This window comes from Bufo gargarizans, chromosome 6 (assembly GCF_014858855.1).
Source record: "Bufo gargarizans isolate SCDJY-AF-19 chromosome 6, ASM1485885v1, whole genome shotgun sequence".
Lineage (NCBI taxonomy): Eukaryota > Metazoa > Chordata > Amphibia > Anura > Bufonidae > Bufo > Bufo gargarizans.
Window position 1 is genome coordinate 33,675,596 of NC_058085.1, and position 18,981 is coordinate 33,694,576.

An 18,981-nucleotide genomic window follows, 5' to 3' on the forward strand; every position below is an offset into this window, starting at 1 on the left:
TTGGAATCACTTCCATGTATCATCATTACCTTCACGCAGAGAAAGCTTCCTTCCAACAACTGCTTCTTAGGTCGGTATTATTTGTCAGTCCGTGTACTTGAGTAACTTGACCTAACGACACCTTCAGCTGATCTGGCTCCAGTCCAAATAGACACCTTTCATCAGGTCCCACACTTGATGCCTATGTCATCGTGAATCACCTGTGTCCCTGAGGATAAAGTATTAGGCTGGATCGGCGTTGGTCACTTACTGTACCCCGGAGCTTCACGTGTTGTGCCGGTGATCAGCGCATGCGTGGATTTGGGAACTCGCTGGAGTTGATGGTCACATCGCCAGAACACAGAGTCTCTCCCAGGATGAAAACAAGTCTACTGCGCATCCGCCGATGTGTAATCCGGGATATAAGCTGGAGGTGGAAGAGAAAAAAACAAAAGGGCCATAAACCCCAGAGTTATGATGTACGATATATCTCCTGGAGAATGAATAGCAGATGAGCACACACAGCTCTGCTACACACACATCCCAGGACTGGATTACATGGCTGTATACACACTGCACACATACAGCCCTGATACAAGAACATTACCGCGTTCTGCTAAATGCACATCAGCTGTAATACATGTACAACACACACATACAGCACAACTACATTCACTTCACACAACAGGGACAGCACTGCTAAATACACCAGTTCACTGAGCATATTAAGGCACCACCTGGTCATGTGACCCTCTAACTCCTCCCACCCAGGATCACATGGTCATGACATCATCACAGGTCTTTTACCTACCTCAGCAACACAGTCTGCAGCCTGACTCCTCCCACACAGGATCACATGGTCATGACATCACCACAGGTCCTTCACCTCCCCCAGAAACACAGTCTTCAGCCCGACTCCTCCCACACAGGATCACATGTCATGACATCACCGCAGGTCCTTTAGCCCACTACTCTTTTCCAGCTCTGGTGCAGGTATGTGTACATTTACCTTCCCTGTCTGTCAGTATTTGGTTAATGATTTTTAGTGGGGTAATGCCTAGAATGTATGGGCTCCCCTGAGGTTCAGGTCATGTGACTGTGAGGTAGGTGCAGCATTCAGTAGAGGGTTGTGATTTTGGGGCTTGGAGTGGAGCCTGCACCTAGATATGGTAGAATGGAGAGATCTGACCAAACATTGAGTGTGAACCAGGCCTTACTGGGGCTGAGGGATCATTAACTCCTTATTTCCACAGGTATTTAACCCCTAATGAGCGGAGCAGCTTTCACAGTCCTGTCAGACACAGATGTGATAGAGCTTTCTATGTGTTTCCTGGATCCTGTGAGGTTCACACTGGTGTTTGTGTTCCTGATGAGGAGGAGGCTGCCCCGGGAGGGGGGGTTATGTTCCTGGTGAGGAGGAGGCCGCCCCGGGAGGGAGGGTTATGTTCCTGGTGAGGAGGAGGCCGCCTCGGGAGGGAGGGTTATGTTCCTGGTAAGGAGGAGGCCGCCCCGGGAGGGAGGGTTATGTTCCTATAGATGAATATGGTACAAAACATGAGCACTCTGTATTATACTGTGTGCAGCTGATGTCACACATGTATTATTTACTGTAAATCCTCATTGAAGAGGTTGTCCAAGATATTTAAAAGGTGTTTTCTGGGAGTAAATTCTTCAGGATAAGTCACCAGTATCAGATCAGAGGGATCCGGCTCTGGGCAACTGTTTGAAGAGTATGCAGTCCTCCAGTGAGTGGTGCACCCTCCTCACAACGCCGTCCATTGTATGGTGGCTGTGCTTGGTATTGCAGCTCAGGCCTATTCACTAGGCCTGAGCTGCACCTAGGCCGTGATCATAGTGCCATGAGCTCTTCAAACAACTGATCGGTGGAGGTTGCGGAAGTAAAACCCCCACCGATCAGATATTGGTGACCTATCCTGAGGACAGGTTATCAACATTCTACTCCTGGAAAAAAAAAACTTTAAGAATCTGAGAAAGGCCTCCCGCCTCTCCCTTAATTGGCTCAAATAAAAAATGATGTCACTTCTTTCTCCAATGCCTTTCCATTCTCTGCAGCAGTGACGTGCTGTATAATCATCTGGAGGTCATTTTGAATAACCCCCCTGTTGGGTATGGACCCCTTAATTGTTTTACATTTACCACTGTTTGTGGGACTTTGTTTGTACTGGATTTGGGGAAAGAAACTGGAGAGCACACAGGCTTGTTCAGTGATAGAATTCTTCCCTGATAAAAATAAAATATCAGTAGACTGCACAGCCTGTGAACCCAAGATCAGGCAGGAACTCACCTCATAAGTCATTATGGAGGTGCAGCTTTCAGTACGGAAACACAGCCGCCATACGTAGCGGATTTCTCGGCCCAAACATCCTCGTGTGAAACTGGCCTTGAAACATTGCAAAGTCAGAAAGGGTTAAACGTCCTATAAGCCAGTCACTGGATAAGACCGATCATCACTTCGGTCAGTGATTGGCTGAGCCAGGCATTTTCAACCATTTCCTATTTGGTGACCAGGAAGTGGCGAGCAGCAGAGACCACAGCAGTGTCGGAGTGGTATCGGTGGTGGCTTAGTAGTAAATTCATTAGTAAAATGAGTATTGATTATTTTTTATTAACCCATCCTGGAAAGTTGTTCTCATAATTAATTGCAATAATTAAATTAATTATCAATTGAGGTCAGGTCAGACACGGTCTGTGTTTACCGAACTGAGCTTGATTGTATGAATCAGCCCTTACACTGTATGAAGAACCTCAGTGGGACACATTTAGGCTAGGTCTACACAATGACATGTGTCGTGCGACATCAATGTCACGCAACAATATTTATAATTGTAGTCTATGGTGTCGCACTGCGACATGCGACATGCTGCGACGCGACAGTCGCAGAGAAATACATCTTGAATGGTTTTTTTGCGACAGTCTTATCGCAGTCGCAGCATGTCGCAGTGCGACACCATAGCCTACAGTTATAAAAATTGTTTTGCGACATTGGTGCGACAAATGGTGGGTGACAAATGTTGTCGTGTAGACCTAGCCTTATCAAGCACGCCTTTTTTTTTTTTTTACAGAATAAACAGTCGTATTTGCAACGGTAGTCTTCAATTTTCCCCTCGTCTGTTATCCCTTAATAAATGACGCTTTTCTTTTTTTAGTTTAAATCTGACATCTAGTGGTTGTTGAAAATATAGGTTCCTATTCACTGTGAACTGAAATTAGGCGCGCGTCTCCATGAAAGTAGGCAAAATGTAACGCAGTGCACCACTCAAAACATAGGCAGAACAGTAAGCCAGCCCTGGAGTGGAGTAGAAATTAGACTGTTTTTACGCCTAAATAAGGTGCACCTACATACGGAGTTACAGTAAATTGGTCTGAAAATAGTCGCAAAAGTTTTAAAATTTCTAAATCAATCTTAAAACTCAAAACAGACACAAATGCCTCCAGAACAGGTGCAAAATCAGTTAGTAAATGAGACTTCTAAAACAAGACAGTCAGAGGCTTTTTACTCATGAAAACAGGCGCAGACACTATAGTAAATGTGCCCCAGGGTGATAAATCTGGAGAACCCTTTAGACCAGTGTTTCCTGAACTCCTCAGGGCCCACCTGCCGGTCATGTTTTCATATTTTCCGTAGTATTGAGCAGGTGATATAATTAGTGTCCATGCATCAGGTGTTCATTCTGTGGGATGTTCTCAAGTCATGACCGGCAGGTGGGCCCTGAGGACTGGAGGTGAGGAACATTGCTTTACACTGTCTAATCTAACCTCACACCACCTATTTATTGGCTTACTTTGCAATAGAATTCAATGCCAAAACTATGGTGCAAAACCGTGCCTCTAAACCCGCGTGCCCTTTCCTATGAAGTCACGTACATTTTCCACACAGACAAATTTTCTGGCTTACCTTCTTTGTATATATATCACTGAAGCTAGTTTAAATACCCTTAAAACTTCACTTTTTAATATTGCATTTAAAAAGTATACCCACAAACATATAAACAAGATATAGATAATTAATAATAAAAAATATTACTTTTGGGAGAGTTATGACCCAATAGGACTTGGGTACTTGTGAAAAGGCACATGCAAAAAGGTTACCGCACCGCTGTTACTCGCGATACTGTTGATGGAATGGCGGTGAGGGTAACAAGTAAACAATGAGATCACTTCAGGTTCTCCTAGGATGAAGGCTTGGGCTATCCAAGATGGTAATCAGTCTGTTATTCCCAGGATACCTATTCTGTGCTCATAAGAGGGACCGGACAAGATTGATGAAAATAAAGATGAATAAATTCACATCTGCTTATAGGCACATTGGGAGGTTATCCCTATCAACCTACACTCTACCTGCCTGTAAGCGGAGCATTAAATTCTTTTGGCCATAGTTTATGTGATTGGATTTCCCAGCATAGAAAAAAATGCTCCGATCCTTCCATGGATCCCTTCAGTCTTTTCACATCGCTGCAGTGACACCATTGGTCACAGAACTGATACCAGTATGTATGAACAGGTCAAGAAAAGGGCCATCAGCTTGAATTATGCCTTATTCACATGTCAGGGATTTCCATCAGTGATTTTGAGCCAAAACCAGGCACGGCTTTAAACACAAAACAGGTGCAGATCCTTCCCTTATACCTTATGTCTGTGGAGGCTTCAATCCTGGTTTTGGCTCACAATCACTGACCAAAACATTGACATGTGAATGAGGCTTTATTGTGGATTCCTGAGATGTAGACACATTGACCACTACCAGGTTCCGTTGATTGCTGATGTTTTCACCTTGAGTTCCTTGTATTACTGTCACGGATGGTGTTGCAGAAAACAAGAAGTAACAAATAAAGATCCCAAACTAAGGAACAAAAGGGTGAGCCCTATTAAAGCCCTATAGCTCTCCTTGACTGCTCAGCCCATGCAAAGATCTCTGTGATAGAAAGTTGCATGTCCACGTACCTAGACTGAGTGACACCTGAAAACCCTATAATAGTGAGGGGACACGACCACTGGCTCCCTGCACTAAATACGGAGGGAGTCAGGGTCACCTAGAATCAAGCCAACAGGAAAACACAAATAAAGGGATAGACTTATCTAAGAAACCAGCAGTAGCAAACTTCTAGCACTGAGCACAATCCAGGAAGTAGTATAAACCGCAAAGTGAGGCAGTATGGGAGGGGATATAAAGGGAGGCTTTCACTGCTAATAGATGACAGCTTGGAGAGGGAGAAGAGATGTCAAAGCGAAACCAAAACAAAAGAACATCATGCAGGAGGTACTGAAGAACGTCTATCAGAACTTCTCAGAGATCTGGCGGTGACAATTACTGAATATGTACATTACTATCTATATTTGCTATTAACTCCTGTTTTTTCGATCTGCAAACTACGGATCTGCAAAATGCAGATGCAGTCTGTGTGTCATTTTATTGCAGACTCAACTTCAATTAGTCTGCACTTTGCAAAAAAGTATAGGACATGCTGTATCTATTGCGTAATGGACATACGGATGCGGAAAGCACATGGAAGTATATATTCAAAGTACTATCTTCTCTGATAATCTCCTCTTATTACCTTCAGTAATTGTATTTTACATGGGATTTTTACATCATCTCACAGAATTTTCATTAAGGTTCCTACAATAAAGGATCTGCACAGTGGATATCTTCTATATAAGATCCTTCTCCTGATTGACGCATCAAGGATGGATAGGGACAGGGACAAGATGGCAGAGTGTATAATAAATCTCACCCTAGAGATCCTCTTCTGGCTTACTGGAGAGGTGAGAGATTCTGATGATGTCACATTACATCATCTTATCTATGTTACTAACAGATGGACATGACTGGAGAGGTGAGGGACTCTGGAGATGTATGGAGTGATATTTATTATTGTGTCTCTCTATAACCAGGACTGCACAGTAGTGAAGAAGACCTCTAGTGAGCGATGTCAGGACCCTGTGTCTGAAGGATGGGGACTAACCCTGAGTCCAATCATGGGGCCTCAACCTCACCCCCTCATACATAAGGAAATCAAGACAAAGAAGATCCTGAAACTCACCCACAAGATAATTGAGCTGCTGACTGGAGAGGTGACACTGCTGGGAAATTAAACAGTAATGTTATGAAGGGATCTGGGTGATGACTGTGTCATTGTGTTTTCAGGTTTCTAAAAGGTTTCAGGATTTCACCATCTATTTCTCCATGGAGGAGTGGGAGTATTTGGAAGGACACAAAGATCTGTACAAGGACGTCATGATGGAGGATCACCAGCTGCTTACATCACCAGGTAATAGACTGTATTACTGTGAATTCTAAGACCTAGGAATAAATAGGCTTAACAAGGCTTTTTTTTGCATAAAATGTTTACTTAACTATGATAAAACATGTATACAAAAGATAACATACAGAGTAAAGTACCTGTCACCAAAGCTGCGGACAAATGACCCAGATCTCCATCAACCAGATGCCAAAATGGCACCACGTCCATACCCATATGATACAAAGTGAAGTGGTAGTAGCAAGACACATCTTACCCTGATGATGTATTTAATGGATCTAACCTATTTGTTACATGCTAGATTTTTTTATACCTTCCCGGCCTCTCCTAAAGGTCTTCAGTGTGCAGTACACATGTACAGTTACTTCACACCTCAGGAAGCGGGCAGGTACCTGGTACCACTTACCAGCTCTATTACAAGACATTAAAGGGGAAAGAACCACTGAAATACCTTGCTACGTACACAAATACACACAGCATCTCATTATTTGTATGTATGTCAATACTACATTTGTATAGAATCTTTAATTAGATATGTACAGTAATAATCTGTTCAGCAGCTATACATTCACCCGTTAAGCCAAAATGCTATTTCATGTGTGGAAATCCTCACATAATAATAATCTACAGCATAAACTGACATGAGGTGTGGATATAAAATCTACAACTTGTCAATTTATGGTCAGTCCACGATGAATTTGATTCTTTATAATGCATTGGGTGAAATCCATGTTCTGTGTGCAGTGGAGAATCTGCAGCGTACCATGTAGAATTTGGTGTGGAAATGTTGAGGATTTACTGTGGATTTCACCCCCTACATTTCAAGGTGAGATCCACAGCAGATTTCCTCTACATAATTTGACATTCTGCGGATTTAAAATCTGGATGTCAGGTCAGATTCCATAGCTTTCCACCGAGTGCCTATTTCTTCATCGTCTGTTGTCAGCGAAAGTATACGAGCAGTTTTGAGACTGAAGAACCAGCGGCTCTTAGACTGATATCAAGTTCCTGTGTGCTAACAGAATACAGAACGTGGAGACATATACACCAATAAGAGGAGGAGGATGGAAGCTCAGAGCTATGAGTGTCAGGATTGGTGGTCACCATGTTCTAGAAGAAAGAGACCTAGATGATAGATCATCATTAACACATAACAATCGGCACGGCAAGCATGAAAAGCAAGGTTTCCCTGGCTCCTCCCCAATGGCACTGACAAGAGGGTATCCCTGCCCCCTGGACAGGAAACAACACTGGAGCTCCAGATTAAAAAGGCCTCCTTTCCTTATCTAAGCCAGTGTTATTTCCTGTCTACGGATAGCGTGGATGCTCCTGCCAGTACAGTGAAGATTTCACACGGCCTTGCTGTTTCCCCTGCATGGGAGGGTCACTGCAGAGTTCGGGGGCTCCGGGGATGCGGTGGCTTTCTTTTCCGATCTTAGGCATAAGCCCTTCATTGGAAGGCAGCCCCGGGCTTCTTACCCATTCTCTGGCGTTTTAGATCCGACTCGGCGATCGTCCACGCAGGAGGGGCCTTTTCCAGGGCAGGAGGAGGTCCAAGAGCAGAGGTGACATCAGGAAATAGCGGCATGGCATGCGTTGTGACGTCACATGTGCGCGCGGCCATTCCCGTATCCAGGGCATGCTGGGGGCCCGAATTTTAAATATTCTAAGCACTACCCAGAGGATAGTGTGTTTACCTGCTCCAGCATGTCTGCTTCTCAAGAGGATGCATTCCGCAAGCCTGTGGATCATGGTTCCAGCACCCTCAGCCCGGTAAACCTCCTCTCCTGTATACCTGCGTAGATAAAATTTGGGGTGTGGAGCTTTCCTCTCTTTTACAAGTACACTGATAGTGGAGGTTAATAGAAATATAAATTACTAGCCCCTTTTTTAAAATCAGATTTTTTTAGGGCAGAGAAACCTCCACTACCAGGACACATGGCGGTCACACAAGACGCAAGAAGTGTGCTATATGCAGGAAGTCCTTTGTCTCCAAATCCCAAAAATCACTATGTGCAAAATGCACAGAGAAGATAGTATCTGAGTATCTGAAGAATCTCCCTCCTTTCTGAGCTTCATGAGGGATATAATTAGAGAGTAAGTAAATGCGGCAGTGGAATCTCCACTAGCTTCTACTTCTCAGAAATCCCAGAATTCCACAATCAGGATGTAAGACGTTGCCTACTATGTTATCTAGAGAGAACAAAGCAGTTCAGACAGTCGGACCACCTCTTTATCCAGTTCCAGGGTCCGAATAAGGGTCTAGCGTCCAGGAAGCCTACGATCGCTCGGTGGATTAGAGACGCTATATCTCTTTGTTATACCAACAGGAATCTTGTTTCCCCAGCAGGACTCAAGGCCCACTCGACTCGGGCAATGTCAGCCTCCTGAGCAGAAAACGCCGCTATATCAATTGAACAGATCTGCAAAGCTGCTGAGTGGGCTAATCCTATGACCTTTTTTAAGCACTATAGGCGGGATGTGACCCATAATCAGGACTTGTCCTTTGGGCGTAGAATTCTTTCTGCAGTAGTCCCTCCCGAAAATATGTTGTTCTCTGTCAGTGCCGTTGGGGAGGCTAATGAAAAATCCAATTACCGGTAAGAGTAATTAACCCTTTCTCATTCGTATCATTTTGGGACACAGGCTTGACCTTGGGTATAGCTGTTGCCACTCGGAGGCGGACACTAAGCACAAATCTGTGAGCAACTCCCCTTCAGCTATACCCTTTCTACAGGGACTAAGGTAAATCAGTTTTACCTTAGTGTCTGTAGGAGGCAGACCTCCGTGTGTTGCAGATCTGCAAATTTTTTTGTTTTCTCTTATTTTCCATTTTTTTCTAGCGGGAGTTTCAGGCAGTCCTAAAACCTACCTGCACTCCCACCCAGGAGACGGGAGAACAGGGGTTCCCCCAAGCCCGCTGCTCCTTCCCATTCTCCAGAAGCAAAGGCGGACCAGAGTTTCCTAAAAGGCACTGTATCCCGCCAGCGTTCGGATCATCATGGTCGTACACTGCAAGTCTCCTCTGTTCCGATGTAGCGTCCTTCCCCAAGTGGCCGCACGCTGAGGGTGGTGATCTGGCTGGAGCCGGGGGGCAGAAGACGCCGGACAGGTGAGTATAAAATAAATTGTCCCCAAGTGATCCCCTCCTTCAAGCACCCTCACCCTTCTCAGGTTACCTGGTCCCCATAAAGCTGGGCCCCTCCAGGAGATCTCTGCTGTCGGGAGAGAGGGAAGGGGGGCAGAAGGACTTGGTGCGGGGCATCCATTTTCCTTTATTGTTCGGCAGGTCCGGGGCACCGCCAGAGCCACTGCTAATTGAGGCCCCGGCTTCTTTGCTTCAAGCCTCGCCCTTCCTGGAGTCCCTGTCAACAGAGCTCAAAGTCCTATAACCCCAAGTCCTCCGCTGCATGACGGACTGCTTTCTGCGCCTTCTGCCCTCGGGTGGGAGGTCGGCTTAATTTATTTCAGCATGTTTGGCTGCCTCATGTCTCGAAAGCGTAGGTTAGAGAGGTGATTGCAGAGGGCTACAAACTGGAATTCAAGTCTCCCCTCGGTCCCGATCATTTTGGTAATCGCCTCCGACCTCTCCCTCGGCTGCAGATTCCTTTCAGGCAATTCGCACTCTTGCGGCAGGGAGTGACTGTTCCGGTTCCCGCGCAAGACCGTTTTCGAGAGTTTTACTCCAATCTCTTTGTGATTCCCAAAAAAGAGGGGACAGTCCGTCCCGTTCTGGACCTCAACACGCTTCCTTCGCATCCGCAGTTTCCGGATGGAGACCCTGAGATTGGTCATTGCATCCATGGAACCGGGGGAGTACCTATTCTCGGTAGACATCAAGGACGCTTATCTTCACATGCCCATCTGCGTCAGTCATCAGAGATTTCTCTGGTTCGCAGTGGGTCCATTTCACTTCCAGTTTGTAGCCCTCCCATTCGGCCTGGCTACGGCTCCTAGCGTCTTTACGAAGATTCTGGCGGCAGTCATGGCTCTGATCCATACCAGGGAGATTGTGTCGGTCCCTTACTTAGACGGCATCCTCGTAAAGAGTGGACAGCCTGGAACACTTCGGATGGATCCTGAACAAACAGAAGTTCTGTCTTTATCCATCACAGCAGCTGACTTATCTGGGCATGGTTCTCAACACATTTCAGGCCAAGATATTCTTGCCTCTGGAGAAGCTATGCGCTTTCCGTCTTAAGATTCTCCTCTTCGTCACTGTGGGCTCTGGGTCACATGGTCTTTGCCTTTGGAGCAGTTCCCTATGCTCAGTTCCATATTTTTCCGGGCTGCTCGTTCCTTCTTCTTCAGTGGACGGTGTTAACAACGGACGTAGGCCTCAGTGGTTGGGGGGGAGTATTGGAAAATCTCTCAGTTCAAGGAGTATGGTCACGGGAGGAATGCTCCCTTCCAATCAACGTTCTGGAGTTGAGGACAATTTGTCTCTCTCTCTGCGACATTGGACCGACCATCTCAGGGGACATGCGGTTCGGGTTCAGTCCGACAACTCCGCGGCTGTGGCGTACCTCAATCACCCGAAACCCGGCAGCCATGGGGGAGACGGCTCTGATTGTCAGCTGTTCCGGCGCTGTCAGTAGTTAACATTCCCGACGTCGATAATTGGATCAGCCGGTAGCGTCATGATCCCGGCGAGTGGGCTCTTCACCCGCAGGTGTTTCAAGCCATCTGCGAGCGGTGGGGTCGGCCAGACGGATCGCATGGCCTCCTACTTCAACAACAAGGTTGAGTACTTCGTCGCCTGAAGGGCAACTCGCTGGTGATTCTGTGGAGTCGGTTCACGTTTCCTTACGTGTTCCCGCGTCTCTTCAGGAAGATCAGGTCTGAAGGACTGGCAGTCATTCTCATGGCCCCAGATTGGCCACGCCGTCTGTGGCATGCGTCTCTGGTCACCCTTCTCACCGAAGAACCCTGGCGTCTTCCTCTTCAGGAGGACCTCCTGTCGCAGAGGCCAATCTTCCGCCCAAATTTAGGGTCGCTACATTTAATGGCATGGCTGTTGAAGCCGCCGTACTAAAGGCTCGGGGGTTCTTGGATGTCGTGGTCCAGACCATGATTGATGCCAGAAAGCCGTCATTTTCCCGAATCTACCACCGGACCTGGAAGTCCTACTTTAGTTGGTGCGAGCGGCATCAGCTGTCTCCTGCTCGGTTCTCTTTGCCGCGACTCTTGCCTTTCCTGCAGTCGGGCATGGACTTGGGGCTGGCTCTCAGCTCCCTCAAAGGGCAAGTGTTGGCTCTCTCCATTCTTTTTTTGTGTAATTTAGCTTCGCTTTCGGTGGTTGGAACTTTCCTGCAGGGGGTGGCGCATGCTGTGCCCCCTTTTACGTTCTACCTTGGATCCTTGGGATCTTAATCTAGTGCTCAACGCTCTCCATTCTTCATCGTTTGAGCCTTTGCAGCAGGTGTCTCTTTGCTTCCTGTCTTACAAGGTGGCATTCACCCGCAGATGTTTCAAGCCATCTGCGAGCGGTGGGGTCGGCCAGACGGATCGCATGGCCTCCTACTTCAACAACAAGGTTGAGGACTTCGTCGCGCAGTCCAGGGACCACATGGTCCTGAAGGGCAACTCGCTCCATTCTTCATCGTTTGAGCCTTTGCAGCAGGTGTCTCTTTGCTTCCTGTCTTACAAGGTGGCATTTTTGGTGGCAATCACTTCTATCTGTAGGGTTTCGGAACACGCGGCTTTGTCATGTCGGTCGCCTTTCCTGATCCTCTATCAGGATGAAGTAGTCCTTTGTCCTGATCAGTCCTTCCTTCCGAAGGTGGTGTCGACATTTCATTTAAATTAGGAGATTATTCTCCCTTCATTTTGTCTAGACCCGTCTCATCCTTCGGGAGCAGTCTCTCCACACTCTGGATTTGGTACAGGCCGTTCGAGTCTATCTGTCCCAGACGGCATCTTTCTGGCAGGCGGATTCCCTGTTTGTCATTCCAGAAGGGCCGAGACAAGGGCTGGCATCGTCAAAGACTTCCATTTCTCGATGGATTTTTTGGGCCATTGTGGAAGCATACCACCTTAAGGACCAGGCTCCACCCTTCCGGGTGACTGCTCATTCTGCTGGGGCAGTGGGGGCCTCTTGGGTGGTGCATCACGGTGCTTTGGCCACTCAGGTATGCAAGGTGGCGACCTGGTCGTCTTTGCACACCTTTTTATAGGATGCACACCTTTGCGTCTGCTGACGCGGCTATGGGGCGTAGAGTTTTGCAGACGGTGGTTCTCTGATTGGCAGGAGGTTTTCTGGTTAGGCCCCACCCGGGGACTGCTCTGTAACATCCCAAGGTCAAGCCTGTGTCCCCCAATGAACAGAAGAGAAATTTAACGGTAAGTACAAACATCTAGTTATCACCTTTCAAATTAGAGATCATTGAGGAAGATTTATCAAGGCCATCTAAAAAAAAAAAAAAAAATTTAATTCTTCATGAGCAGAATAGGAAATGAAATCTACGTTGTAATTGGTTGCCATGGCCAACAAAAACTGTTTTTTATGTTATAAAGTTTCTTCAGTCAATGAGACCCAAAGGTAGAGATTTAAGATGGTGCGAATTGTGTGGGTTTTGATCCTCTGCACTCCTGGAGGATGTGCCTAATTTATGGCGAAGTGCAGTCATGCAGCCATGTTCAGTTGCTAGGCAGACATAGGCCTTCATCACTGCTACTCTAGTTCCTGCACCACAGGGACCTTTTTATTTTCATCTTATTGTCCTGGCCATATATTGGTAAGTACTTTTGTTTTCCTGGCTTCGGTTTCTGTGTGTCGGTATTGATTACAATATTAGATACTGATCCTGGCCATGCTGCCATCTTGTACTTCGCTCCTTTACTGAGTCTTCTGCTAATTATTATTATTATTTATTATTAAAGCGCCATTCATTCCATAGTGCTGTACATATGATAAGGGGTGCACATACATAATACAGACAATTGCACTAATCATAAACAAAACGAGTTACAGACTGGTACAGAAGTAGAGAGGGCCCTGCCCTGCGAGGGCTTACAATCTACATAATGCTAATGCATCAGTGTTGCTAAGGCATCTTTCACACTTGCGTTGTCCGGATCCGGCGTGTACTCCACTTGCCGGAATTACAAGCCGGATCCGGAAAAACGCAAGTGTACTGAAAGCATTTGAAGACGGATCCGTCTTCAAAATGCTTTCAGTGTTACTATGGCACCCAGGACGCTATTAAAGTCCTGGTTGCCATAGTAGTAGTGGGGAGCGGGGGAGCGGCATACTTACCATCTGTGCGGCTCCTGGGGCGCTCCAGAATGACGTCAGAGCGCCCCAGGCGCATGGATGACGTGTACATGCGATCACGTGATCCATGCGCTTGGGGTGCCCTGACGTCACTCTGGAGCGCCCCGGGAGCCGCACGGATGGTAAGTATGCTGCTCCCCGCTCCCCACTACACTTTACCATGGCTGCCAGGACTTTAGCGTCCCGGCAGCCATGGTAACCATTGAGAAAAAGCTAAACGTCGCATCCGGCAATGCGCCGAAACGACGTTTAGCTTAAGGCCGGATCCGGATCAATGCCTTTCAATGGGCATTCATTCCGGATCCGGCCTTGCGGCAAGTGTTCCGGATTTTTGGCCGGAGCAAAAAGCGCAGCATGCTGCGCTATTTGCTGCGGCCAAAAAACGTTCCGTTCCGGAACGGAAGACATCCTGATGCATCCTGAAGGACGGACTGTCCATTCAGAATGCATTAGGAAAATCCTGATCAGTATTCTTCCGGCATAGAGCCCCGACGACGGAACTCTATGCCGGAAGACTATAACGCAGGTGTGAAAGAGCCCTTAATCCATAATTTTTCTGGAGGCTGTGGTCTGGAGGGCATACTGCAACAGAGTTCATATGGTTCCTCTACATAGGGGGTTTGGAGTGACTACCAGGTCATCCCTTAGGCTGGGTTCACACCTGAGCGTTTTACAGCGCCTTCCTACGCGCTGTAAAACGCTCAACAAGGAGAAACCAATGATTCCCTATGGGAATGGTTCTCACCTGGGCGTTTTACAGCGCGTACGATCGCGCTGTAAAACGCCCGACGCCCCAAGAAGTACATGAGCTTCTCTGGGGCGTCTTGTCGCGCGTTCCCGTACATAGACTTTCGGGAACACGCGACAATGGGCGTTTGCTTGTTTCTGTATGCGCGATTGCAAACGCCGGTACAATCGCGCATACAGAGCGCTCCTTTCTGAACACTCAGGTCTGAACCCAGCGTTAGGCTTCACATCTCATTCTTGACAGCCCCAATGGATTACAGCTTAAAGAATACAAATTTCTGGTATTTGACCATAAAAGGAATCTATCGGACTCTGTGCCTCATATAAGGCCAGAATAGCATAAACATTAACCCCATTAAGCCATGTTTCTCCAAGGTCACATATAGGAAATCCCAGTGTACTTGATCAAATACCTTATCAGCGTCAAGAAACTGAAATACACTGGAGGCCCCTGTATAGCTAACAATTTGGATTAAAGTTGTACTTTCCAGTTTGCCCAGCTGTCTGTTATTTGGGGCTCTAGGGTAACCTTCTAGCCAGAATTTTTATAACTATAAAGTAAGTGTTTATCACCTTAAAAGGGCTAAATCCACTACTCCAGTGCCATTTTTTGTTTATTAGTAATCATATTCCTGCCATAATTCTGAACACCACTCATCTAGCTTTTAAAAGTAGCTAGACAAAAACTATCTCCAGCAGGGCCAGCTCTGGTTTTTGGTGGTATCACTTCCCCCACTATATTAGAAATGAGCTCTATTACCCTCCTACACTGTCTGTGGGGGTTGCATCTTGGGAGAACCCCCTGAACTGTCTTTGTGGGGGTGGAGTCTTAGGAGCACCCCACCTTCACTGTCTGTAGGGATGGCAACTCAGAAGCACCTGAGAAACCCGGTCTCAGCAGTGTTGAGTGTGGCCTACCAAGATAATTTATTCTGAGGGTCCTCCCTTCATCTATACAATATTTGTTAAGGGGGTATCCCTACTGCTGGGACCTCCACTGATCCCGAGAATGGGTATATTACCCCTCAGAGGCCCCAAAATGAACAGAGCGGCAGGTCAGGCATGCACATGTACAATACATTCACTGCTAGATGCAAAGTCCTTATAATATAGTAGAGAAATAATGATAACGGTACAAATAAACAAAACTACCATATCAGACATATAAACAGTGCCACTATATACTGCTAATATAATATTGTGATATTTTCCATCCATGTGCTATCCCAGTTTTTTGTGGATAGCAAATGGACCTCTTTATTTCTTTGGGTCTGCAAAAAAAAAAAAAAAAAAAGACATCTGTGTGCTCTCAGCGTCCGTATGTCCGTTCTGCTAACTATAGAACATGTCCTATTCTCAGCAAAAACTAAAAGTAGCCACTTCTATTGATGGAAGTGAGAAAATTGCGGAATACACTCGGAAGATATCTGTGTGGTTTGTGGACCGAAATACGGATATGATGGAATTGCATAATCCTTAGACAGTGATCTGATTTGTCTCCATTGTCACAATCAGTTGAATATTGGATTTTGCTACATGCCACGCAATAAATATGCATTTTATATAGAAATTTTATAAATACTATGCTGTCAAATGTATTTAATTCTTTTCAGATGACTGTACCAGAATCTCAGATGGGCATGTGACATCTTTAGATATTAAAACAGAGGATTATGCTATTACACAAAATACAAGTGAAGAACATGCCATTATCCCAGGTATACCCTCAGGTCTTCTCAGCAAAGATTCATCATGTGATTCTTTAAAATATGTCCAATCTTCTGATTTATCACAGATTGCAAAGGAACAGAAAAGCCACAAAATGGGTGTTAAACATCAAACAGAGGAGAAGCCGTTTTCATGTTTGGCATGTGGAAAATGTTTTAAACATAAATCTGCTCTTGCTGTACATCAGATAAATAACACAGGGGAGAAGCCATATTCATGTCCAGAATGTGGGAAATGTTTTACAGATAAGTCACATCTTATTATAAATGAGAGTAGTCACACAGGGGAGAAGCCATATTCATGTTCAGAGTGTGGGAAATATTTTATCCAGAAATCAGATCTTGTTAGACATCAAATAACACACACAGGGAAAGAGCCATTTTCATGTTCAGAATGTTTAACAGAAAAATTCAATCTTAGTATACATAAAAAAATTCACACAGGGGAGAAGCTATTTTCCTGCCCAGAATGTGAGAAATGCTTTACTCGTAAATCATATCTTGAAAAGCATTTAAAAATTCACAAAGGAGAGAAGCCATATTCATGCTCAGAATGTGGGAAATGTTTTACAGAAAAGTCAAATCTTGTTATACATAAAAGAAGTCACACAGGAGAGAAACCGTATTTATGTACAGAGTGTGGAAAATATTTTATCCAGAAATCTGATCTCGTTAGACATCAAGTAACTCACACGGGGAAGAAGCCTTTTTCGTGTTCAGAATGTGGGAAATGTTTTACTCAGAAGTCAACCCTTGTTTGTCATCGAAGAACTCACAGAGGGGAGAAACAATTTTCATGTTCAGAATGTGGAAAATCTTTTACATGTAAATCAAATCTTCTTAATCATCATAAAAATCATACAGGGGAGAAGCCATATTCATGTCCAGAATGTGGGAAATGTTTTAAAGATAAGTCACATCTTCTTAGACATGAGAGGAGTCATACAGGGGAGAAGCCATATTCATGTTCAGAGTGTGGGAAATATTTTAGCCAGAAATCAGATCTTGTTAGACATCAAATAACACATACAGGGAAAAAGCAATTTTCATGTTCAGAATGTGGAAAATGTTTTACAAAAAAATCTAATCTTATTACACATCAGAGAATTCACACAGGGGAGAAGCTATTTTCCTGCCCAGAATGTAAGAAATGCTTTACTCATAATTCATATCTTAAAAAGCATTTAAACATTCACACAGGAGAGAAGCCATATTCATGCTCAGAATGTGGGAAATATTTTACAGATAAGTCGTATCTTGTTATACATAAAAGAAGTCACACAGGAGAGAAACCATTTTCTTGTCCAGAATGTGGAAAGTGTTTTACAGATAAATCAAATCTTGTTACACATCAGAGAATTCACACAGGGGAGAAACCATATTCATGCTTGGAATGTGGAAAGTGCTTTACAGATAAATCATATCTTGCTACACATCAGAGAATTCACACAGGGGAGAAGCCATATTTATGCTCCGAATGTGGGAAATGTTTTACTGATAAATCAAATCTTGTTAAACATCAGAGGAGTCATAAAGGGGAGAAACCTGTTTGAGGTAATGTATGTGGAAAATGTTTTAACCAAAAGCCAGCTCTTATTGCACATCAAAGATAAATTGTCCAGAAGGAAGGAAATGTTTCAGACCAATCACATTTTTAAAACTTAGGAAAGTCATAATTTTTTAGCTTTTTTTATTGAAGAATAGTACACAGAAAAAATTAAAACATAAAGTAAAGGTAAATGTCATTCAAGACAAATGGAAGGCAATTTACAGCACTACATGATGATTAAGGCTACGTTGACATCACCGTTAAACTGATCTGGCAGGCTGCTCAGGCAGAAACAGAGTTCACCAGATCTGGCATTGCCCAATGCTGTTGTTCACCGCCGGATCCCTATAATGGCATCTGGTGAGGATCTGCTTTAGCCATGGGTACCAGGTTTCAGGTGGACAAATACCATTTCATGCAACATTTTTTGCCAGCTGGATCTCATTATAGTCTATTGGATCAGGAAGTGAGCATCAGTATCTGGAAACGCCGGATCCTGAGAACTTCAGCAGGCTGTTCTCTGCTGGATCAGGTTACTGAAGATGTGAACGTAGCCAAAGAAATGTCTGCATTTATAACTAAACCTCTGTTATCAATAAAACTAATAGACTCCCGATAATGCAGCTGTGGATCCACCATGTGCATAGAATATTTTACATTAAGATCTCAAGACTTGTTAAATAAACATTTGACTTTAAAACATATCCTTGTGGTTGGGCCTATTTTCTTTACCCTTTAGATTTGAAGATAACATTATAGAACCTATGGAGTTAAGCGAGAGCTGATATAACTTGTGAAAGGATTATTACACTGTGGATCCTAGACTTTGCCGAATTTTCTAGGACATTTTCTGTTTTAGAAACAGATCCATTCATTTGAGCATATTAATATTAACCATATTATGCCATTGAGTCTCCTGTCCATTTCATCATTAGACTTCTCTTGTCTGACCGTCCTGAACCCAGGATCTCTGCACATGAGCATTCCAATGAAGGGCAGAGACATCGGTAATGGTGATGATAATTGGGTAGAGATTTGGAAGTTTTTCCCTCTGGTAAGATTGAATTCTAGTAAGCACCACCTGAGATCTTGAATCAATACAGTCCATAAGCTTATCAGAGGGTGAAAAGTTATAATGATTGAGGTGTAAAACCCACAGCATGTCCTGATGAAATTATCTGGTATACACCTTGACCCAATGGACAGCATCTATAGCTCCAAATGAGGTCTCACTAGTCACTGTAGAGCGGCATTAGCACCTCCCTCTTTCTACTGTTAATGCCTCTCCCTATACACCCAAGCATTCTGCTAGCATTTCCTGCTGCTCTATGACATTATCTGCCTTCCTTCTGAAATAATGACCTCCTAAATCCCTTTCCTCAGATACTCAGATTAGGACTTCGTTACTGATTTTATATTCTG

The 18,981-nt window shown here is 44.8% G+C and overlaps 1 protein-coding gene across 1 annotated transcript; it reads left to right on the top strand.

Annotated features, from left to right (window-relative positions):
* Positions 1-943: 943 nt before the first annotated feature.
* LOC122941660 (zinc finger protein 260-like) lies at positions 944-18,263 on the top strand. The gene is made up of 5 exons (XM_044299068.1): positions 944-972; positions 5,614-5,763; positions 5,893-6,072; positions 6,146-6,269; positions 15,897-18,263. Exons 2-5 carry the CDS (start codon positions 5,686-5,688, stop codon positions 17,561-17,563), a joined length of 2,049 nt encoding a protein of 682 aa, XP_044155003.1. The 5' UTR covers positions 944-972; positions 5,614-5,685; the 3' UTR covers positions 17,564-18,263.
* The last annotated feature ends 718 nt before the right edge of the window (positions 18,264-18,981 follow it).

Bases quoted from the DNA above. Each gene is read 5' to 3' on its own strand.
- LOC122941660 (XM_044299068.1), top strand. From the start codon at position 5,686: ATGGATAGGGACAGGGACAAGATGGCAGAGTGTATAATAAATCTCACC. The intron at 6,073-6,145 runs GTGACACTGCTG...TTGTGTTTTCAG, and splicing joins TTGAGCTGCTGACTGGAGAG to GTTTCTAAAAGGTTTCAGGA. The intron at 6,270-15,896 runs GTAATAGACTGT...AATTCTTTTCAG, and splicing joins CCAGCTGCTTACATCACCAG to ATGACTGTACCAGAATCTCA.